This window comes from Urocampus carinirostris, chromosome 9 (genome assembly GCF_059441175.1).
Source record: "Urocampus carinirostris isolate Australia breed hairy pipefish chromosome 9, RoL_Ucar_1.0, whole genome shotgun sequence".
In the NCBI taxonomy this organism is placed as follows: domain Eukaryota; kingdom Metazoa; phylum Chordata; class Actinopteri; order Syngnathiformes; family Syngnathidae; genus Urocampus; species Urocampus carinirostris.
In genome coordinates, this window is record NC_142357.1 from 22,019,732 (window position 1) to 22,044,724 (window position 24,993).

At 37.8% G+C, this 24,993-nt stretch overlaps 1 protein-coding gene across 12 annotated transcripts in view; it reads right to left on the reverse strand.

The window, feature by feature from the left end:
* Window positions 1-6,014: 6,014 nt before the first annotated feature.
* Window positions 6,015-24,993, reverse strand: part of prom1a (prominin 1a) — an 87,343-nt gene continuing 68,364 nt past the window's right edge. For 6 of the 12 annotated variants that reach the window (XR_015851248.1, XR_015851247.1, XR_015851246.1 and 3 more), the window contains 9 exons: window positions 24,143-24,196; window positions 22,677-22,757; window positions 22,535-22,603; window positions 22,356-22,445; window positions 22,086-22,201; window positions 20,436-20,504; window positions 15,857-15,961; window positions 10,408-10,450; window positions 6,015-8,851 (listed from right to left, as the gene is read on the reverse strand). Coding sequence is in view for 5 of the 12 variants with exons in the window: in XM_088343249.1 (XP_088199375.1) it covers window positions 15,892-15,961; window positions 20,436-20,504; window positions 22,086-22,201; window positions 22,356-22,445; window positions 22,535-22,603; window positions 22,677-22,757; window positions 24,143-24,196 (549 nt within the window). In the remaining 7 variants the exon portion in view is untranslated. The other 6 variants (XR_015851249.1, XM_088343251.1, XM_088343249.1 and 3 more) reach the window with 6 other exon arrangements.

Below are 24,993 nucleotides of genomic sequence, written 5' to 3' on the forward strand. Positions count from 1 at the left end.
TTCCAAGATTTTGTCCTTCATAAATCTATTTTGATGTACAGTAATGCATGTCTTAAGCGAATGAGCACTTGTCGGTATTTTTTTCCATCTTCCTTTGCATTTTAGAGGTGGGGATCAGGGGGGATTGTTATACTTGTTAATTTTTACTGTCTTTGATATCTTCCTTAAAATACATTTAGTTAAACTGTTTTCCCCTTAATATATAGTGAAATATTTTTAGCAATCTATTTAAAGCGACAGTGTGTAATAATTCATCACTACAGGTTGTTCTAGCTTAGAACAAAGCAGAAGTGTGTGCATTCAAAGAAGACAACGTGAGGAAGCCTGAAGCATACCACTTTGCGAAATTCGCTACCGCCTGCAGCCAAGTGGCAAATGTGAGAGGCTAGAGAAGGAAACTGTTGAAAAATAGTTGAAGATGACAAGTGGCAGTATCCTGAGTCACATGACTCGGCGAACATCACATGCAGGGCTCAGCTGTGGAAGGTAAGTTGTCCTTAGAGCACCACATGGACAAACAACCTTTGCGAAATTGTCATTCGTAGTAGTAAGATGGTGGCAAAACATTTCAGCTTCTTCAAAAGGCATTTCAAGTTGTGTGATATTCAGTATTATCCGTAATCTAAGGTACACCAATTATTTGCCATGAATTAAAAAGTGTGCCTTACAATCTGGTGTACATTGTGGGCCGAAAAATACAGTAAGTACATTTGCAAATGCATAATTATAATGAAATACTGCTATATTCCCTTTATGAGTGAATCATTTCATTTTAGGGGAGAAACCAATTGGATGTGGTTTTATATAAATAAATGAAATATATTTACACCACTAGGGGTTTCTATGAAATGCCCACTGGGGCTTTTAAGACGTCAGATTGATACTGATATATAATGACGCGCTGTGACTAAATAACATGGAGGAAGGCGCAGTGACTGCCGCTTTTCTGGGGTTTTAAGCGTATTTTTCTAATTTGGTCCCCTTGGGGTTCAAAAGCAACGTGCTGCGAAAGCAAACGAGAACGGTTCTTTTTTGCTCTCTCAGAGGGTAAACATTAATGTGACAACAGGAGGGCGACTTGATGTCATTAGAGGAGCCGTCTCGCCTCGTAGTCTCACGACTGTCTGTGGTGGCTTGCTACCGATTTATACCTTGCCTTTGCATCTCTTGATTCCCATTAGAAGCAAATTTGCATTACTGGCCAAATGCTAATGCAAACAAAAAGACAAACCAATGGTATATACAATTTTAATCCGACCCTCCGGACGAAAATGGTAAAGGTATAATGACAATCCATAATAGTAAAGTACTACTAATAATAACAAAATGTATATTTTTTTTATGCCAGCATTGTCCCCTTTGTCTATTTGTCTTTGTCTACTGGTCAAGTAAAGTCAAGTCATGTTTATTTGTATTCCCTCTTTTCTCAAAGGTCTGCGCAGATACTAACTTCTTACTAATTCTACAAAACTAATCATTAAATTTAGTGCTTAAAAACAGGGACCAAATTTATTATTTTGCTTTAATTTTGAAAAGCAAAAAAAGATGGGAATAGTATAAAAATACTGCTACAGTAGTACTATAATACAAAAAATACTACTACAGAAATACTACTACATAATATTACAAAAATATTGCTACAGAAATATTACAAAAATAATAACTACTGAGGTACTACAAAATACTAGTACAGAAATATATCTAAAGCAATTCAAAAATAAATGCAGAAATACTACAGAAATACCACATTAATACTACTATGGAAACACGACAAAAATTCTACTAAAAAAATGCTACCAGAGAAATGCTAAAAAATACTGGTACATTATTACTATATTACAGAAATACTACTACAGTATGCATCCATCCATCCACCCACCCACCCATCCATCATCTTCTGCTTATCTGGTGTCGGTTCACGGATCTACCACTACAAAAATACTAATACAAAAATAGAAAAAAATAATAATATCACTAAAACATTGTTTTAAAGACTGGGATTCTTACAGGCACAAGAAATCAAAGTTCCGAGAAAATCCTTATGACCATCACTGGTGAGCTATTTTCAGAACCAGTCCGTCGGCTACTCCTGTTCTCTACTCAAGGGGGCTGCCTGACGCCAGTGGGCACCACATTAAAGACCGGTGATATAGACAATAGTTTAATTGTACCAATTCCTTTTTTTGCCTGGTTTGATTTGTACTCCAGAGTTTTATAATAGTTTGGTAAATGTGGTAACCCTGATCACGTTAAATTCAACTTAACTAGTAGCTAAACATATTCCTCAAATTTAAACAAACCCCACAAAAAATACTGAATCATTGATAACAACACAGTGGACATTGTATACAACGAGAGTAGACATGATTACAATTTCACATGGCACTCCAGGATAAACATGTGATAACATACCTGTCAACCTCCGCGGCTCCATGCCCGTACAAATTGTCATATTTTCACCTACAAAATACAAAATGATCGTACACCTTTTATTTCCGGAATGATGCATGATGGGAAATCCCCAGGCGGCAGACGCATGCGCACGGTAGCATCAAACCGCTCGCTTCGTTTGCAACGAAAAAAAACGATACCGAGATAGAGGCTTCCGCGGCGAACTCCTTAGACTTGATTGTCGTGTATACCGGATGGTACCCATCATTGACAAATTTGCGTTTTTCCGTACAGAATTCCTTGCACGTCGTACTCGTCTTAAAATGCGTAAAAAAACGTACTTTGTACGGCAAAAACATACAGGTTGACAGGTATGTGATAAAGACGTTAAGATAAGAATAGGATTAAAAAAAAGAATGTTAGGATCGTATATGTGAATCAGAAAATAGTGAAATTACATTACCAGTTAAACTGTGCAAAAATAAGAATAAAGAGACTCATTTAGAAATCCATTTTGTGTTAGAAAATCTCAAGTGTCCCCATACATCATCATGCACACACTAAAATAACTCAACTGGAACAAAACTCTCATTGTATATACCAGGTGCAACAATTACGTAGTAGATTATTCACTTTCACAAAAAACCCAAAACGTGATTAGACTTTGAGGGAACTTAATGTCATCCTTTATGGTAATGGCCATAGCAGGGTATTTTTGTTTAAGCATTAGCGTCGTTCAACGGTGCAGGAAGGAATTGCATTTACACGAGGTTTCTCTGTAGGATGCAATTCTTTAGAGGGATAGTGAAATGATAGAGACATATATTTTTGCATAGTGTTCATATTTTACAAAGCAAATAATAACTGTTGTTTTCCAATTTGAAACTTAAAAGGAAAAAAAAAACATGTTTACGGGGAAAACATGGGCCTTAGAGAAGTTTTTCTCAACTAGTAGGCAGAGGGAAAAAACAATTTCAATTAACCCATTGTTTATCTTACTTTACAAAAAAGAGCTCTGCCGGAAAATATATTTCCAATTTTAGGTTTATCAACTACAAAATAAAATTTGAAAGGGATGTAAACTAGAAAAAACAAGTAAAAAAAGAAAACACTGTCACCGCCAGAACCGAAGTAGGACCCAGATGCGTAACGTTACTCACAAGTTGATTGAAATATAGAGGAAAGGCAGCGCCAGCGATCCGATCGTTGCTGGACGCGGGAAGCAAGCCGCTCACGGGATCGGATCGTGTTCCGAATGCGGAAGTGGATATTCCGGAGCGGGAGATCGTAGCGCAGTTAAACGAAAAAAAAAAAAAAGGTCGTTAGCCGGAACGGGAGATCAAAACATGGTCGGGGTCAAAAAAACAGGTCGTAGCCGGAGACAAACGGAGAAATCAGAAACGGACGAGTGGAAAACAGGTGACAAAACGGGACCGGCGGGAGTCAGAATCAAAAATGCTTGCCTTGTGAAAACAGAGGTTTGCTGACGGACTGACAACAGGTGAGTGAAAGGACTGAGCTTAAGTAGGACGGGGAACCAATGAGGTAACCATCAGCAGCTGGCGCCAAACGAGCGGGCACAGGTGAATATAATGAGTCATCATGACAAACACAAACCATTGCCACCAGAAATAATGAAGACTATTCAAGGAACTTTGATGACAACTAATTAATATTTCCAGCTAAGGTTGGGTTATAGCTTGTATTGACAATTTAAGTCTTAAAATATTTAAACAGAGCCCAAGTATTTCTATGGGTGTGCCCCTTGATCTCATCTCATCTCATTAGCTGTACCGCTTATCCTTATTAGGGTCGCGGGGGGGCTGGAGCCCATCCCAGCCATCTCCGGGCAGTGGGCAGGGGACACCCTGAACTGGTTGCCAGCCAATCGCAGGGCACACGGGGACAGACAACTCACTCGCTCAGTCACACCTAGGGACAATTTGGACCGGCCAATTGACCTGAAATGCATGTCTTTGAAATGTGGGAGGAAACCGGAGTGCCCGGAGGAAACCCACGCAAGCACGGGGAGAACATACAAACTCCGCACAGTATGGCCAGTAGCTGGATTTGAACCCACGCAGGAGGTTCCCACGACCTCAGAACTGTGCCGCACATGCGCTAACCACTGCGCCGCCGTGCTGCCCATGCCCCTTGATATTTTTTTCAATTAAAAAATCTTGCTTTATGATTTGTTATAAATTGTGCCTGGTCAAAAAAAGATTGAAAAGCACTCATTTAGATTCTCATTTCCAGCCTGTGGCTGTCAAATGATTTCAACAAGCATGACAGCCCCTATTGTAATAAATTTTGAGTAGTTCTGACACATAGCCTCATATTTTTCTACATTGTATTCAAAACTGTTTGCTTTACCGGGAGTGAGGTCAGGGCGCTTGGGGGAAATCAGAACCACGCAAACCTGTCAAACTTGAGTGATTAAAATGTGTATCAGTTTAGCTAAAACAAGAAAAAAACAATCAGATTTTTCAATAGGCGCATAAAAGGCTCAATCTTGGTTAATTTTTGAGTGAATCATTTCATTATAGGGGATGAACTAATAATCATATTGTTTATGTTCTATCAAATCTGTCCATCCATCATCTGCATTGTTGTATCTGTCAAATACATATGGTATACCAGTTGACAGGGTGCGGGCTTGATATACAATCCGCACACCAATATTTCACCCTTCAATGTTATCATGGTGCATTTTTATATCAGGGTCACTTTTAATCCACTCGCAAATTGTGGCATGACTCGCCATCCATCGCTTCCACACTGTTCACGGCCTTAGGTTGGAGTTCTAATGTCAGGCCTCCCGTAATGAAGGCAAACTCCGAGTTTGTTAGCTTCACTTGTTTTCCTTCTCCACATCGGTAGATGAGGCGCCATTAGTGAGTTGCCGTTTGGCAATATGCGCAATTGTCATGATGGCGCTGTTCCCCCCGCTGTCCACCCCCCTCCCTCCAGCAGCCCCACAATCTCACAGCGTCAATAATGGTTTTGTGTGCATATGTACGTGAGAAGTAATGCATGTTCTAAGAAGACAGCATGCCGATGTAAAAGATATCATGTGAAAGGAGTGTCGCAATCAGCAAAAAACAAAATGCCAAATCTGTGCAAGGCTTGGAAAATACTTGGCTTTTTTTTGTCGTTTAACGCTGAACACACATGCAAAATGTTAGCTTATAAAACTTGAAAAAAATAGTTTTTTGTATAGGTCATACGCAGGCACACAATGGAAGATATGTCTTGAATGTAGCAGTGACACACGTGACTGTCTCGTGGAACCTCTTTGGAGGAGGTACCAAGGACCAGGTAATTTTTCATAATGGAAAAACAAAAAAGACAAGACGAGGCGGGCTTGAACCGTGTAGTAGAAAAGCACCTTAAGATTTCTGATTTGGCGCACACCTCAGCCTCAAACAATACTTTTAGTGATATTATTAGCATGCTAACAGCGAGTCAGTTCTTTTTTCTCATTGCATTGACTTTTTATCACGACGGAAGAATACATAACTATGAAACCTCACTGCACGAGGACATTGTTGACAGGTCTATTGTCTTGCTGAAATACTTCATACCACAAAACCAACAACAAAGAAACAGAAAAAAGACAACCATTAAAAGCTGAAAGCATAACTTTATTCATAGTTCTCACATTGAAGCACTTAAGAAAAATCAAGCGTTGTCCCCTCACAACCAAATCCTTTTTTCTAATGCAACAACGACTGTAAATCCTGAAGCCAGGGAAATTAGCGCACATATTCAAGCGCAAAGGCCTTTTAAATTCATATCGCAGTAACAACTCCACTAGTGTACGTAATGTGCGTCTATTTTGTCGCTATGCAGCCAGTTTACATTGGACTCCAATAAATCCAACGAGGATGGAGAATAAAAAAGGTGGTAAGTTTCTAGCTAGCAGCTTACTTGGATTAGCCTGGGTAACCCAAAACTCAGTGTCAAATCAAAATGTCCAATGCCATTTTGAATGTTACTTCATTTAAATACAGTGATACATGTAATTAGCATTTACCAATAAAATATTTGAATACACATCTTGTAATGTAAAAAAATAATCAACGTTGGGGCATTCATACTGTCACAGTAGCATGAAGGGAAGCAAACTAATGAATACGTCATTCTTCAAATTAAAAATCGTCTTCAAAAAGATAATTGGCATATGATGATCTATTGATTCTGATTGCTCAAAATGTATCAGTCTTAGCTTGTTTTGGTTAGCAGTTTAAAATGCTAGCTAGGAACTAGCTTACTGTGTAATTGGCTTCTCTTACTTTATTTATTGTTGTTACTTCTTTTTACCTAAAATCCATCATTGTGTCAGAAACTCAAAGTCCAGTGTGCGTATTTGTTTAGACAGCAACAGCAATAAGGGCGAAAACAGATACGCCAAAAGTAAGCAAGATGCATTAGCACAAGAAAAACAAGTCGAAATACATTCACTTGCCCAAGCTAACAATTTGAAACATGTATCGTGTTGTAGTTTTGATTCCAAAACAGTGAACAGATAATCCGATTAGATAAACCCAGTTGGAAAATGCTGAGCTCTACCGTAAAAAAAAGGAATTTGGCTCGATGACAATGTTTCTTTGTATTGTCATGGCAATGTCAACCCACCAATGACATGGAAAAAAAAGGAACGCAAAGACATTTTGAGTACTTTAACGAGAAAAATACAGTAGCTATTGGGGAATATATTTCACTTTTTGATTGATTTGTGAATGCATTGATTGTTTATCAGTGATTGTTTTTCACGGGAGTCTTCATGAAGTTTATTGGGAAATTGATAATTGTTTTTGTTTGTCAAAATGGTAAAAGTACAGCGCCATCTAATTTTGACCTATGCAACCACTAATCACTACTATATATTTCAATATTTGCAGTTAGAGATTACTTTTTAAATACAGCAATACCTCGGTACTTTAACGACTCTGTGTTTTTCCATTTTAGTTGTACGAAAATTCGGAACTCGAACACAGCCGAAAACCGACAAACTTGAGGCTTAGTAAGATGAGCGACCATCTTGGCTAGTATTGCCCGGTCTAGTAGCAACAGTTAGAGAGAGATCATCAACCCTAACAAGTGTTGAAAATGTGACCGAAAGGGATCACATTATAATTTACTGTCATTTAGTGTGTTTTATTTCCTTTTATGGGCCCCAAGAAATTTAGAGATAAGGAGGAGGAAAAGAGGAAAAAAAACGAGAACAACGATCGAGTTCAAGAAGGAGATTATTGTGAGAAAAGAGAATGGTGTATGCGTGTCTGCTCAAAGGTACAGTAAATGGTGTAAGATGTTTTTATTTACGTATATATATTCTGTTGAATCTTTATTAGCCACACTTTTAAATAATTATTCATGTCTATGGACATGTTTTATCAAAAGTTTAGAGATCTTGGAATGAAGAACGTATAAAAATAAATACTATGCATTTGTAAAAAAAACAAGATCGGTACAAGAGCCATTCGGTGTTCCAACACAGATCCCAGACTGATTATGGTCGAGTACCAAAGTATCACTGAAATGAAATGTTACCAAAACAAGAAAAGAAGATGAGCTCACCACTAGAATGTGCAAACCCCAACAGAATACCCTTTTATTTTATTTTTTTTCTAATTTGTCATGCCAAATGTTTTATTTCAAAAACAAATAGTCATTCTTTGGTTTAACTTGATTTGATTTTCATGTAAAGACAAAAAAGAAAATAATTTTCATGCACGTAAATTAAGCTTTTGACAGGTTTTTGAATTGTTTAAGTTTCTAAAAAGGAAAATAATATGTTTTGTGATCCAGGTAAAGATGACAAGTACTGTAATGTAGAGGCAAATTTTAGACAAACTGATACACTGGAAAAAAAGATTTTGAGCAACATTGGGCAGAGATTAAAGTCACATTTCATCACAGAGAGTCCAGCAACATTTTTAAAAGCAGAAAAAGAGTCAAACCCCCTCACGAAAGGAAAAATAGGCTCCTAAAAAAAGAGAGGTCCCTAAAGTTTAAAAAGCATGTAAGCACATGGCAGGGCAAAGCGTCCCTTTAAGAAGCATTTAACGCCGAAGGCAAACAGTCTTTTGAGATAAGCCCCAAAATATCCACAAGAACAGCTTTACTTTGTGTGTCATTGTAAACGTTTTCCCAAGTTCTGTTTGTTCTTCTTTTTTTCTATCACGTTGCTTGCAAACACGCTGCAAGAAATTGTAGATTTACTTCTGAAGAATGAATAGAATTCATCAGCCAGTCCTTGTGCGGTGTGTTGGTTTCTTTCCCTTGGCTTCTTGGCCGGAGTCCAGTTGGGATTTTTGCGACCAGGATAATGTAAACAGATAGGCGGCATGGCCGTCGATGTCCAGCAAGAAGGATGATCATAATAAAAACACTCCAACATGTCTTTGTTGTGACACAAAATATGTATTTAAGAATTTGAGTTGACCTTTGTTTCCTGGAAGAAAAAAAATGCAAAATCAGGGTCATGACAGAAAATGACAAGAGTGAAATAATTTGAAGAAAAAATATGTATAAATATTTTTGGAATGTGGGAGGAAACCGGGTGTGTCCGATATATATACAAGAATTTTCTTTTTTTTTTTCTTTCTCTGAGTTGTTTGCTGGAGTCGTGTTTTTTTTTTTGATTGTTTTCTGTGGGTCTTCACAGTGTCTGAAACTCAAAAAGTTACCGGACACCAGGGCAGACAACTCTGAAAAGGTGCCTGCCCAGCCATAAAGTTGCCTGCCCCATTTTTCACAATTTGAATCACAATAAGACGACTAATTAAAAAAAACAAATTCTTACAAAGTATTAAGGATTGATAATCAGAATATATACCAGAATAACACTTTAAAATTAAGTTGATTATAAATCTACTTATAACATTTATTGCATGTATATGACATCGCTGTTTTCAATCTGTTGTATCTACCTGTATTTATTCATCTTTATTCATGCAATGTTTGTGTTGCGTCATCTGCTACAAGCCACGTGAACTCCTCTTTCCACAATGTTCTTAATGTACGTTTATGTTTTGTAGCGTCATACATTCTGGTAGCTTATTTTGAATCTTTCTTCTGGGGCTGAGATTTTGGCTTGATTCCTAACCAGTTCTCCGTTTTTCTTTTTGTTCTCTGTGCGTCTACTTTGGAAAATGATATGCAAATACACGACCTTATAACGCTCTGGAAAGTCCGGAAGCACGAAGTTATTCGATGCGGGCTTCTGATCGGCTGCCGAGTATGCAAATTGCAAAACGAACCGAAATTCCCAAATTTCCAAACCGAACGAAGAAAAATTGTCGGCCACCCGAGCGGAGACGTTTTGAAAGTTGTACGCCCGACCTAAAAGATGCCCGCCCTGGGCGTCCGGGCAGACGTTATTTCAGATCCTGGTCTTCATCATAAAGTATCTCAACATACATAGCTTAATGAGCTTCCATTTAAAGTATTTTTATTACCTACTGCCAAAACAGGGTATGTTGGTACGATACATGTACCAAAACCGTGGCTTAACCATATGACTTATACCGCAGGGAAAATGTGTAATGGTGAAATTGCATCGCCGAGCCATATGTACTCATGAAAACAGCTATATATGGCTCGCGAGCCATCAGTTCCTGACCCCTGTGCAAGGCGTTACTTGTTGTCAATGCTTGTGGTTGAGTCAGTGATGCTAAAAACGTTACCGGTATTCGACCGCTTCAAGTGCAAAGCATTTATAGAGCTATTAAAAACAACAATAATGACGTTATCAAGGCTTTCTTTTAACACAATTAATCACTAGCGCAACTACTTACATGCAAACGTATTATCCTAGCAACAAAGCTATTTCAATAAACCACTTATCAAAGCATGTAAACATCACTGTATTTGTTGAGGCTCCACAGAGCAGCACATTGTTCGTTAAACTGCGCAGCCTCCAAAGGTTTTATCACCTCCCATCGATCCGTACAATCAAAACTCGTCCGGCCAATCCAATAAAATCAAGACAGATTGCAGAGAGCCCACCTTGCACTTCTGTATTTTTCAGTTCCAACGGAGTTCATGACAGCTGCGGAGAAGAATATGAAAGAATTAAGACTTTAAGCTGCCATTACCTTTAAAATAAGAGTCTATTTTAGCTGATGAAGTTTAAGAGAGAAGAGTTTAGGCTTAAATCAAATAAAAAAAGAAGAAAAAGACAATTGATTCCTCAAGGCTGCAATAAGAATTCTATAAGACTTTAATTTGCTGTTTTTCTTCAGGAAGAAAAAGAAAGAAAAATTGTCCATTTTTATTTAGAAAGCTACAGGCTAAGACAGATACTTGCATGAATTCAAAACTTGTATTAAAAAAAGAGCTTCAAGGTATTGAATGGCAAAAATAAAATTAAATTCAGCAATGATAGAACAAAACATGTTTGCTTTGATTAGAACAGGGGAAACTAAAGTTACTTTATTTTGATGTTACAAAAACCGTTAAGCTTTTTTTTTAAAACTGCAATCTTAATTTTAATTAATCAATTGCAAATGGGATGTTAAAAAGTGAACTGTTAGGCAGTAACACATACTACAAGAAAAGGGAATTTTAAGAGAATTCCTCTATTTGAAAAAAAAAAAGATTTACTACGTTACATCTTCCCCATTGAATTAACAGTATTTGATGATACTTTTAAGTAAAAATAATAATAATACTGCAATCCCTCGTTTATTGTGCTTATTGTGAAAAGAACAGAAATAAAAGCCGTCATGCATTGCACAAATGTACCCTATCTGCCCCTGCTTTCAGCAATAGTTACTGTAGATAATGGATAGCAGGCAAACAGAATCGTACATTCTACACAATGGCACGCTCCAGCAGCACGGACCAAAAAAAAAGAAGCACTCTGCCGGCCCTCGCTCTCAGCAACAGTTGCCCGAGGATAATGGATCAGGCCCACAGCCGTGCATTTCACTTTAGGCGGGCTGGAACGGAAGACCTTCCAACAAAAGTGCCTTCTGTGGTCTCCGCTTTGGTATAATGGATTGCGACCACATGGGTGCTGTTCATCTCATCTCATCAGCTGCACCGCTCATCCTCAGTAGGGTCGCGGGGGTGCTGGAGCCCGTCCCAGCAATCCTCGGGCATTGGGCAGGGGACACCCTGAACTGGTTGTCAGCCAGTCGCAGGGCATACGGGGACAGACAACTCACTCGCTCAGTCACACCTAGGGACAATTTGGACCAGCCGATTCACCTGAAATGTATGTCTTTGGAATGTGGGAGGAAACCGGAGTGCCCGGAGGAAACCCATGCAAGCACGGGGAGAAAATACAAACTCCGCACAGTAAGGCCGGGAGCTGGATTTAAACCCACGCAGGAGGTTCCCACGACCTCAGAACTGTGCCGCACACGCGCTAACCACTGCGCCGCCGTGCTGCCTGGTGCTGTTCATATTATGTGAAAAAAATAAATAAAAGAGAACTGTCAGGAATGACACAAATTTTCTCTCTTGGCTCATGCAATCAGCAATAATTGTCTGGGGGTAATGGATCGCATCCAAAGAGTGCAGTTATTTTAGGCAGGCCACAAAAAAACTTTCAGTATCCCTAAAAGAAAAATAGTTGCGCTCTGCTGGCCCCTGCTCCTGGCAATAGTCGACCGGGGATGATAAATTTCAGCGACAACCCTGCATTTCGCATTCCCAAAAAAAGTGACTTCTGCCATTCACCGCGTGCAGCAATATGAGGTTAAAGATAATGGACCACGGTCGCAACAGTGAAGTTCATTTTAGATAAGAACAACAGCAAAAAAAGACGCCAGACCTGACAAAAGTCCGCTCTGCCAGTCCCTGCTCGTGGTAAAGTGAGATTGGGAATAATGGATTGAGACCGCATGATTGCAGTTCAATTTTTTGATGGACCGAAAGGGAAAAAAGAGCGGCCAAGACACTAACGCATTCTGCCGGCACAATTTGTGATCAGGTATAATAGATCGCAGATCATTTTTCAAACAGAAATGCACTGAGGCTGCTAAGTATTATGTAGCGAGGGATTACAGCTCTATAGCCATTGGATTGATTCTTAATTTTTCACAACATTCTTCTTGTGCAAAGAATCAGCTTATTAAATAACTTTATATTTAATGTTTAAAAATAGGGATTTAAAAATATTATTTACGGTTATAATATATCGTCATAAAAAATATTCAATATTTGGATTTTCTCCAAGTAATGCCATCCCATATGGTTAAACAAGGAGTTACTTTTGTATGTATATCCCATTACTAGTATTCATCTAGAAAAAAAAATGTTGAAGAGAATTCTTCTAAAAAAAAAGATTTACTACGTTCTATACATACATCTTCCCATTTGATGTTTCTTTTTAGTAAAACAATAAAATTATTTGTGTTTCTTTTTCTATTTGTTCCCCTCTGCAGTAATAAACACTGAGTTTTTGTTATTTAGAAAATAACAATTCATATTTGAATTTAAAGGTAAAATAAATAAAAAAAGAACCCAAAACACAACAAAAACTCAGCTTTTATTACTGCAGAGCTGAAAAAAAATAGAAAAAGAAACACAAAATAACATATGCATGTCACGGTTGCCATAGCGCCCAATTGGCCCCGCCCGTGTGGCGCCAGCTGCGGCTCGTTGAAAGATTGGCTTCCCTGCTATGTAAACCCAGTCCTGTCACTCTCCTTTTGTCAGCCCGTCATCAAACTTCTGCCCTGCAAGTCGTGGGTTTTGACTTGGTCCTGTTGGTATTTCCTGTCCAGTATTGGTCCCATTTATTTTGTCCTGATTAATTTCGGTTTCCAGTTTTGCTACAATCTATTTTTGTCCTGTTTATTATTTTCTCCCGTTTTCCTTCCCGTCTAGTTGTCCTGTTTATTTTCGATATCCTGATTCATTATCTATCCTGTCTTTCCCGTCCTGTCCGGTGTCGACCCCATCCGTCGGATATCAACTCGGGCAATTGGAATCGATTTTGTCGGTCCCTGGCTTCCTGCCTTTCCACGCCAGACTGCTGCCTAACGTGCATGACTCCCCATTTCCCGTAAAATAAAAGGCTTGTGTGAGAACGTCACGCGTTTGGGTCCTGATCCGGTTCTGGTTCAGAACAATGCACCTAAATCATTTTCATTTGGTTTTGTGAGGCTTGAGCTACGTTTCTGGGAAATTCAATACATCAACATAAAAACGCCATCGTTTAGCCAGGGGTGCATGTGTTCTCGTTTGTCTTTAGGACGTTAAATGGCAGCCGCAAATAAACGATGCTGCGCCAATCCGCATGCATCATGAGGAGATTTACATATTGGCCGTGCAAAATGGCCCCTCTGGCTCCGTGAGGCTCACAACAAAGCAGCAAGTCATATAGGAAAAAATATACAAGCGAAACAAAATAAACAACATCAACGTTGACATTAAAAGCAAATCAGAATGATGATGACGAGGACGCTTCACACCATGATGTCGTTTGCAAGGAAAGCAACAGCCTAGAAGAAGCTTAAACAAATAATTAGGGTTAGTTCGATGAAACGAGAAATTATTATTAGCACATGAAAGGACATTTAGAGGGGAGAAAAATACAATTTTAGAGTTTTAAATTGTGATGGAGAAGACAAATGAGAAAATTAACAATTCAAATTGGATTTCAAGGGGACAATAAATGCATGCTATGAAAAAAAGGACCTGAAAAAACAACAAAAACTCGGCTTTTTTTACTGCAGAGCTTAAAAAAATGGAAAAAAAATCTTTGATAAGTATGGTGGGGAAATGTTTTGAGGGAATGAGTTAAAACAGTAACGTGCAGTCAGGGAAGTTGTGCCTCACTTGTCATGGTGGAAATATATAAATAAATATATATTAAATCAGGAATGTCAAACTCAGTTTGACTCTGGGGCCGGATCCAGAATTTCTGTTATGAGGCAGGCCGGATCAGTAAAAGAATGTAAACTCCTCATGATTTTTGGATTACCTCTTTTTAAAATTGAAGAATTTTCACATTATGTTGTGAATATTATGAATGAAAAAGGATGTAATGTTTTACTGTGCTGAGCCTCTGAATATGCAGAGTGAGGCACACAGTTCTCTTGCCTCATGACAGTGGGCGATAGTGAGACCAAGGATTCTGGTTTGCTGCACACAACAGCCTCAAAAAATACAATTAGTGACAGTATTGAAATGTTTTTAGCAGGTCAAGCCATCCAGATTTTATTTTATAATTGTTTACTTATCTGTTTATGCTTTTATTTAAATGGAGCAGTGCATGGATTTAAGACAATACAATTTTTCTTTCTATTCTACAATTTATATATTGCTTTCTGCCAATTAAATGATGAATTAGATGTAAAGTCTTGTGCTTGTAAATCTGACTGTTCCTCTCTACACTTCACTTATTGAAAACTACAATTTATCAGTGTGTGTAAATGCTTGCCATATTTTAGGTGTTAGTGCGGATACCAGTCACAACAATTAAGGAAAAAAAAAAAATTGCCATTGTGTAAGTCCTCCTTGGCAGAAGACGGCGCTACACTGTGTCAGTTTGACACTTTAGCAAATTAAACAAAAAAGTATTTTTGCTGGGCAAAGATACAAGTCAAAAGGCCAAAGTAACAGATGTACCAAAATAAGCCAATGTAGACGCTCCCATACTACGATCGTTCAAAAGTTAAATTTGTTCGTAAGTTGCTTCAGTGCTATATTTTGTATGTTTAAGGTTTATATGAGTATGTTTAAGGCTTGTATAAGTAACCTGTATTGTTATACTAAAAAATTTACATTTAAGAAAATAATATGCTCTATAAAGATAAAAAAAAGTTAAGTTTAACTTATTTTTGGAAGATGGGCTTCAAGAGTTAGGCTACTTCCTCCTCTGTGGTAAAAAGTGGCTGAAAAAAGGTGATCCAACCATTTTCTCAACAGCATCAAGCTTCCATATTCGACTTTCATTTCAAATGAAATGGCTCGCCTCTTCTTTACACTTTACACCAACCATATTGAATGGATGCACGAGATATTAAACAATATAAATGTCAAAGTTCTTAGCGCGCTGGAGATACAGTATAGAATGTTTACACACAAATTAGGAAGAGGTAGTGGATTTCTTCTTTGGGTGGATGCTGTGCGACCTCTCATAGCGCCACATGCCGGTAGCGGCGGAAATAACCACTACAGTAATATCCAGTACTCGGAAAAAGGTGCACACAATACAAAATCTAACTTACAGCAATGTCCAGATATTTTTCGACATCCCGAAAAAAATGTTCGTATCGACCGTTTTCTGTAACTCGAATGTTCGTAAGTAGGGGAGCGTCTGTACTGATACACAGATCGAATTGAAAAATATGCAAAACTTGCATGCAAAACTTCATTTTGTTTTCAGAGAGAAATTATATTTGTGTAGATGCAACGATAATGGAAGAGGAAAAGGCCAATCCTGGCTGAAAGATGTAATAAGTAACAAAAAAGGCGACAGCAGACACGCCCAAAGTACCTGACGGGCACCACGAGTAAACGGGAGCTCTCGGGTCACCAGTCGATGTGCCTCGGAGGAGCCGAGGCTCGCGGGAACCTGTTCACGGTATCGTACGTTGGGATGCTGGCACAAAACAAAAACATTAGCAGCGAGACAAGGAAGGAAAAACTGAATAAAAAGTGAGATCAAATCAAAAAGTTCAGTTTGGAGAGCAAAACATGGAAACCATTTTTTATAGGCGTCAATTGAATTGAACAACCTAATGTAATTCTCATTTTGACCACGCTTCCTGGCTGTCTTATGATTACTTGCAATACAGGGGTACTTCTACTTATGAATTAGATTTGATCTCTGAGTAGCTTCGTAACCTGAAAACCTTCTAAATAGAGACGCATTTTGTATGTAAATGCGCTAATTCGTTCCAAACCACGCACCAGTACAATATCATATTTTTTAATAAATCATATAAGAGCATGAGAACATGAAACAAATATATCTTAAAATGAGATCTCCGCAAAATAAAAGTAAAACGAGAGGCATATTTTGTTAAAAAACGAAAAATAAAGGAATTAATAAAAATCTTATTTCTACTTTTTGCGTTTATTGAAAACTGATCCAATGACGTCTGCTTTTGACAATCCGTCGGCAATGAATGAGGCAGATGTAGCGATAGACTGACTTTGTCTGGGAGTACTTTACTACCATTAGTGAGTTCGTAAAATGTCTTTAATTTGGGCTGATCGAATGATGGCTGCGTGTTTACGGAAACTCTCTTCCTCCTTGTCTGTGACATCCATGCGTACTGGTTGCCTGGCGATAGCCAGTTTCTTAATGTAGGGTAGTTAGGGAAATTTGGGAGTGGCGAATAGCAGCACGTACTGTACTTTTTCGTAACTAGAGGCAATATTTTCCCGTTTAGGTACTTCGTAACCTGAAACTTTCATTTGTTGAGACATTCCTGAGTAGAAGTACCACTGTACATTGCTATTTACCGTATTTATTTGTGTGTAACACAGTAGTTTCTAAAAATAACTCAAATTTTGGGTGTTATACACAAGGTTTTACCAAATTATCGCACAACAATAGTTGTAACTGGTTTAGCAGCCGCGTGCCAGCAGTGAGAACCCTGAATTCTACCCAAAGGACCACTTTTTATATATATAAAATATGAAAAGGCATTGGATTTGCTATCATTATCACACTCTCTTTAGTCACGGTACCAAGGACAAACGTTAACGTTATTGTGCATTTTACATGTTATAATGACAATAAATCTGTCACCTGAAATGCTTAGAATTAAATAGAAGAATATAATTTAACTCTTCTACTGTCATTGTAACATGTGAAACACACAACATAATAACAACAAATAATTTATCTCTGGTAACGTGAGTAAAAATAATGTTATAATGAGATCAAAACCACTGTCAGTTGTCATCTATACCATAAGTGCTCCAGTGGTTAGAATTTGGTGCTCTCACCACCGTGACCCAGGATCTATTCCCGTTGCATTCAACCACAAAGTTTGAGTTGAGTAAAGGGCAACACAATTTTATACCCAATTCTAATTAAAAATTAGGGATGCCCCTTATACACTAAATAAATACAGTACACATCTTGTTCTCCGCCTTGAAGTTAGTGTTAAATATTCACACGGTAAGTACAAAAAACCCATGCAGTTATTTTCTTTTTTTTTGTGGGATTAAAAAGGACACAAGCACACTAATCCCAAGCTTTTTGCCATGCTTGCCTCTCTGGAAACAAAATGATGAGGTGCACATTCAGCGGACTTTGGCTGACTCTAAACGAAAGGAGACGAGAAGATTTGGTGGCGCACTTAGTTTGTGCGCTGCAGGATGTTAGTAACCATCAAAATGAAAAATCAGAAAACATTAAAAGCCAACAAGCAGTTTTCTAAGAACCGTATGTTTTTTGTTTCTTGTATTTGTATGGAGTAGAGATTTAACATGTATTCAAATGTGTTTTTTTTTAAATATGAACTAATTAGTATTACTTGCACTGTTGCACATGGATGATCCCAGTTTACTAAACAAACACAGTACAGCTCAGCCTCTGGCTAGACACGTTTTGAAAAAAACAAACAATAAAAAAAAAAAAACCTCGGATGCAGACTACATTAGCTTCTGGGTGAAACTTCGTACTTCATTAGTCAGTTAAATTGAACGGGGAGGAAAATGAAAACAGACACAAATGCTGGTGTATAGCCTAACCCACATGGATGTAAGTGCTGGATAGAGCAATACAAAAGCTGCATACTTCCTTCAAAAAGGCAATTACTCCAAACTAACACGAATAAATGTGCTGTTAGATGCTAATGCTATTTGAGCAAACAGAAATCAAAAGGAAACCAAGAAAAATGCAGAGGACCTATGTTAATTTATCCAATTTTTCACAAATACTGTTAATGCCTCATTTTTGCAGGAGTTACGTTATAGTAATAGTAACACAATCTACAAAGTTGAAACCTTTATATGTTTGATCATAATTATTATACATTTAAATACACTGCAATCGATAACGAAAACCCTATTTTCCAGGCTCAAGCATTTGTTTAAGAAATACAAGCACAGTATAAACATTTTTGATAAACATTACTGTACTGTTTAATAATAATTAGATCAATGTGAAGTGAAAGCGATGGGTCTATTTATCCAATCAGAATGCAGAACACAATGTATGATGCAAATTAATAAAGTAGCTCGACTGTAAAAATTGGAGCGAGGGTTCACTGTAACGTAAGAAAAAAATACAAATTCATAAATATACAAACATTTCCCCAAATAAAACACACAATATTTTAAAATAATCGAAACATCTAACATTAAAAAATAAACATTAAAATAAAGAAAATAAGTCCTAGTGATTCCCCAAAATAAATAAAAAATACTTTTCTTTTAAATTATAAAAAACGTATAGTACTTGAAAAAACCTCGATTAAAACAAAGAAAAATGCAAGATAGTTCCCCCCTAAAAATATATATTTTTAATTTATTATAATGTACAGTATTTTGAGAAAAAATAAAAATAAAAATAATTCTTAAAAATTAAACACAATTTTTTTTAAGTTACTAAAATGGATAATATTATATTAAAAAAAAAAGATAAATATATAAAACAAAAAACGTCAAAACAACACCCCCACAAAAAAATATTTAGATACCTAAAATATATAATATCTAAAAATATAATAAAACAAACAAGAAAAGCAAAAATAAATTCCCAAATTGAATATAAACTATTTTTCAAATTACTAAAATATAATGATTTAAAGAAGTCATTTGCGAGGAGGACTGACAGAGATTGTATTCCTGTCAACTTATGTTATCCCAGAATTTTATTAATGCTTTGATAATTTCAAATTGTGTACGCAGTACAAATGTTTAAACACAGGATTTTTTATTAAGTAATTAAATGTATTTTTTAAAGACCAATCCCAACTTGCTCATTTCATCTCGGTCACTGGTAGCAGACAACAACGTCATCGTAGATTACTCATATTATATGTGGTGTTCTATATTGTCTATCTTGCTGTCAGAAAATAGATGTTGCATTGTGTTTTAATGTTTATTATCGCCTAATAAGGAAGATTTTTTAATTATTAAAATGGGGAGCAATTGGCGGAGGTTGATATGTACATGTTTGAGAAACTATTGATGATATAGAGTATCTAGCAGTATCGTGTAGACCCTTCTATCTACCGAGAGAGCTAACTGTGGTCATTGTGCTTGCTGTTTACGTTCCACCGGATGCTAACGTTCCACCGGATGCTAACGTTAGCATAGCGTTAAATCTCCTGCCCGCTGCTATCAATAAATAGCAGCTTGCACACCCCGACGGAGCTTTTATTGTCGCCGGCGACTTTAATCGGGCATGTTTAAGGACTGTACTTCCCAAATCCATTCAACACGTGGACTGAGCAATTATGGAAAAAACACTGAACCGTGTGTACAGTAAGATCAAACATCTAGTTGGATCCGCCCATCTCTGTCTGTCCCTTACCCCCTCACACACACCCCCTCCGGAGGAAACAAAGCCTATACAACAAAGACAGTTAAAACATCTTCTTTGTTCCTTTATCTCTTTGTTTTCCTTATCCTCACTGTAAAATGTGGACCTGGAGTGCCACGTCCAATTTCATTGTCACAATATATCCCATGTTGTAACAATGACAATAAAGGTATTTTCTATTCTATTCTATCTGTAACTTTAAATGAATAAACACACAAACACTTTAAAGTACCATTTTCTATATTTTGCTTGTCGTAGTTTGCATGTGCAAACTGAATGAGTTGATGGTGGCAGTAGGCGGTCTCCAGAAGTAGGCTCAGGGACTGCTCGAGTACTGTATTTCCCTTTGTATAGCAAGAAAGAAAACTTGTAAATTCTTGTGTTTGTGCTCGTATAAAGACGTACGACTGTACGCTCCTGTTAAAGATGAGCGACAGGGTAATAAGTCCTGGTTCAGCGTTATGAGCGCATTTGTGTTTTTTATGCATTTATGTGTGTTTTGGCGTGCACGCATGCTCCCTCCACCAAACCGCATGCACTCAGACGAGCAACAATCGCTTTTCTTTACCTGTCCAGTGGGGGGTTTGGGACGCCTGGCGGGGGCTCGCTATGATAACCATTATTACCACTTTCCATACTGAAAACAAAGACAGTGCATACAAAACAAAACGGGTGAAAGATGCCGAGTGGAACATGGCGGGCATGCTTGTATTTTATTTTGATGGTTTTGGCACAGGCGGCTCTTTTCGGGGGTCGGCAACAGCACAGCGAGCGTTTGTGAGGTCACAAACTGCGAGAGCCCTTCGATAAAAGCGAAGGGACACTTTGCACCTCAGATAAAAGCACCAAGAATTTGCCAGAGTAAACACTGTGAGTGTGTTAACAAAAGTAAAAAAGAATCATAATGGGTGTTTTAAGCACAGTAAACAAAAACAAACAAAAATGAATTATGCACCATGAAGTAGCCCGCCCCCCACCCACAAATTACAAAAGCTGTTAAAGTGTCGAGTGCCCAGAAATAGACGAAACAGGATGTGATGATTCCCAAATAAATAAAAAAACTGAAATAGAAAGTACAATGAGCTGGACTATGGAAAGAGTAGAAACGGTTATCACAAAGTGAAATGCCAAGTCCCAGAAACGGAGGAACTAACGGAAAGGAGGAGTAAAAAAGCAGAAGAGAGTTAGCGCCAAACAAGACGCCAAAAAGAAATACATTTAAACCTCATTTTGAGCTGTGCGTGAAACCCTCGTGATAGTAGTTTGCAATAGTCTTTGATCTGTGCAGCCCTTTGAGACTCTTTGTGATTAAGCGCTATACAAATAAACATGATGTGACTTGACTTGACTATTTGGTTGCAGAAATGGACTAATGTTTACTTCAAGTAGGAAAAATTATTTCCATTATTTTATAATCATATTAAGATCATGTGTGAGTGTTCTGACAGGACATTTAATTATGGATAAAACAATTTTTAAAAAAATAAAAAAGTATACTCATTAAATACTTCTTAATATATGGAATTTTTCACATTTTCACATCTTCTCAATATCTCATCTCATCTCATCTCATTAGCCGTACCGCTTATCCCATTTCTTCTTATTTTTTTTTTTACCCTCCCTCTCTCTCAAGCTCCTTCCCTTTCTCACGCTACCACTCTCTCTCTTTCCCCTATCTCAGCCCCACCCTCTCTCTCTCCTCATCTCTTCCTGGCTCTCTCCCTGGTCCTTCCCCTGGCCCTTGCCTCCCTCTCTCATCCTCTTTCTCTCTTTCTCTGCCTCTCTCTGCCCTTTTCTCTCTCTCTGTGCATCCTTTTGCCTCTCTACCTCTCTGTGCCTCTCTTTGCCTCTCTACCTCTCTGTGCCTCTCTTTGCCTCTCTACCTCTCTCTGCCTTTCTCTCTCTCTCTCTTTCTCTGCATATTTGCCTCTCTCTCTTTCTCTCTCTCTCTCTTTTTTCTCCCCTTTCCTTCCCTCGCTCTGTCGCTCCCTCTCTGGCTCTTTATATACATACTGTATACAACATACATGTTATTTTTCCACGTCTTTGTCCATCCTTGATTTCAATGGTAATGCAAACAACCATAACAAGAGAGTTCAAGTAAAGCTTGAAAGACACATATTTCTTTATTTTTCGCAGTGTGAAATACAGCTTTCATCTAGTGTTGCAGTGTGTTGAAGAGAAAAACTGAAAGGCAAAAAACCACAAGCGCACTTACTCGTCATAAACGTCTTCTGTGTCCATCCTCCTGTAGAACTTGGCGAGTTTGATGGCGAACACGATGCTTGGTATGAGGAAGAGCGTGCTGCAGCCCAGGCCCATCCAGAAGACATTCTATAATCAATAACATGTTTAAAGTTAGCACAAATGTTGTCATAAATCTCTTTAACTCTGTGAGCCACATTCTCATAAAACATTTGAATTATTAAAAATACAGCTTCATCTTTTTCAAAATAAAACAATTAAGTCAAATTATTTTGTTAGATACCATAGAGTCCACCATAAAGCTGCAGGTAAAGATTTCCACCGTGTCCAGCACGTTGCTGAAAGGCTTGCACGGCGCCACCTCCATGGCAATCTTTGCAAAGCCACACAAGCACACAACGTAACATTATACAATAGCAGAATTGGAACGTTGTTATTTGTTGCTACAGTATTGTGACTTACAGACATCTTGACCCACTCCACGTATTGATGGAAATAACCCACTAAAGTTGACGTGTAGTTTGCACTTTCCTGAGTTGGATGAAATCAGGAATTAAATTAATGTAAAATACCAAATATCTTGTAATGATTCTTGTGTCTGCACCTGGTTTATAAGCTGTGTTGCATTCTGGGTGATGAGATACTGGGCTGCGTTGATGGCATCGATTATGGCTAAGACTTTGTTCTGTGAATGAGAAGCAAAACATTCAGTTCTGTGTTCATGTGTTTTATTTGTGTAGGTTTATAAATGCTGGTTTTGTTGAAAGGAAATTTAAATGAACATTAGCATCTTAGCTCATAGGCTGATCCAGTTGTATCTTGGATACGACTTATCTTGTAAAAGAAAATCTTAGTTTATAGATGGTTGGATCCCTTAACCACGAGGGGCACCACATTTCCTGTGGTGTGTCTTGGGCAAGTACAGCCTGGTGGCGCTCATCCCTCTCCAGGCCCTCATAGCTTATAGTTTATAGACTGCACCTTTTTATTTTATAAACTGCAGGTTAAGGTTATAGACTTCGAGGTTAGCTCATAAACTGCAAATTTATCTTAAAAATTATAAATATTAGCTAGACCCCTAGATTAGCATGTGACATGGGTCTCCAATGTGGTGCCTGCAGGCACCAAGGTTCCCCCTGAGCACAATTGTTTTGAAAATATATCACCAGTGCAGGGTCAGAGTGATTTTCTAGTATTTTTTTGGGAGGGTGCTAATTGGGAAGAAAAAGTAGCTCTCATCTTAAAAAAAGGTTGGCGACCTCTGGTGTATAAACTGCTAGTTTTGTATATAGACTGTGACTTTAGCTTATAGACAGTGCCATTAGTGTAGAAGCTGTGACATAATCTTCCACGCTTTAACGTTAGCCTTTAGGATGCAGATAGTTCATGGGCTGCAAAGTTAATACTGTATGTGGGTTGCTGTATTAGTTTATAAACCCCAACTATAGCTTATAGGCTGCTACATTTGTTGATAGACTGTTTGGTAGTTTTTAGACTGTGATTTTATGCAAAGGCTGCGATATTAGCTAATAGACTTTTACGTACTTATATGAGCTGCAATGTTAGCTTATAGGAGTCAACGCTATCTTATAGGCAGCATTGTTAGCTCAAGGGATGTAAAATTAGATTAGAGGCTTGCAGTTAGAATATTAGGCTACTACATTTAAAGTGCAATGTTATTTTATTGTTGGTTACTTCATAGTACATTCTGCAATGTAAAGGGTAAAGGGTAACATATTAGATTATAGGCTGCTATGTTAGCTTGAAGACTTTGTGTGAGCGTAAAGGCTGCCATATTTGAGGTGCAATTTAATCCCTTTGTTGGTTTCTTAATTTTACATGCTTTAAAGGTAGTTTTAAGGCTGGAATGCAAAAGCATAGCCTACTACATTAGTGTACAAACTGATATGTTAGTTTGTTGTGTTGCTATATTAGCTTGTTGGTTGCTTCTTTAACTTGTAGATTGCTCGTTTAGCTCAAAGGGTGTTATGTTAACGTATAGTCAGTCTCTCATTTTGAGGTACATTAAACATTGTTTTGTTGTGTGAATGTTTTTTTTGGTTGACTTACCGGCAGGTCTGTAGCAGTTCTCTCAAGAAACCTCATGCTCTGGTTTAGGGAGCTCTTAAGAGGGAAAGAAAACAAAATCACAAAAAAGCAGGGGCTAAGCATCGACCCTTGAGGGACACCTGCCTCTCCACAATTCTACAATACGCACTCAAGGGTTTGTCGCAACACACATGCAGAAAGATTGTGCTCCAAATGAAAAACACTTTAAAGTTGAGCATCCATTTTCAAATTTAAAATCAATGACGGAGGAAGGCCGCTACTTGAAGAAACCTGGTGGTTTTGACATATAAATAAAATATGCGACCTTCACTTTCAAAGAGAAAGAAAACAAAATGTCAAACTGTTGATAGTCAGCGGATGCACTTTGGCATTTTGGCCGCAAAGTCCTTTAATGCCAAGACTTCAAAAAGTGTTTCCTGACAAAGATACACCTGACATGAAATTAATCTCACTAGATTTACGCTAATACTCAATGCTAAACCTAGCATCATTACTGTAATTGGAAAAACACATAAGTTTTAAGAAAAACATTAGCAACAAATTAAAAAAAAGGGTTGTTTCTACTCAGTAGTCATTTAATACATTTGCAGCTTTTTGGTGTTCCATTTTACAAGCTTTGCATAGCAAAGCATGCATTATACTTTCCCCTGGTGGCCAAAACAATGACTTGCACCATCAAAACGTGATTATGGAGATGGCAATCATTGCTTTGCACATTACACACACTCAAACATACACAGGAGACAGTGTGACTGTATCCTTTAAAACAAGATACATTTTCGTCAGCAACCTGGTTAAAGCAATATCATCTGTATTACCTCTGCCAAGCACAAAATCACCAAACAAACACA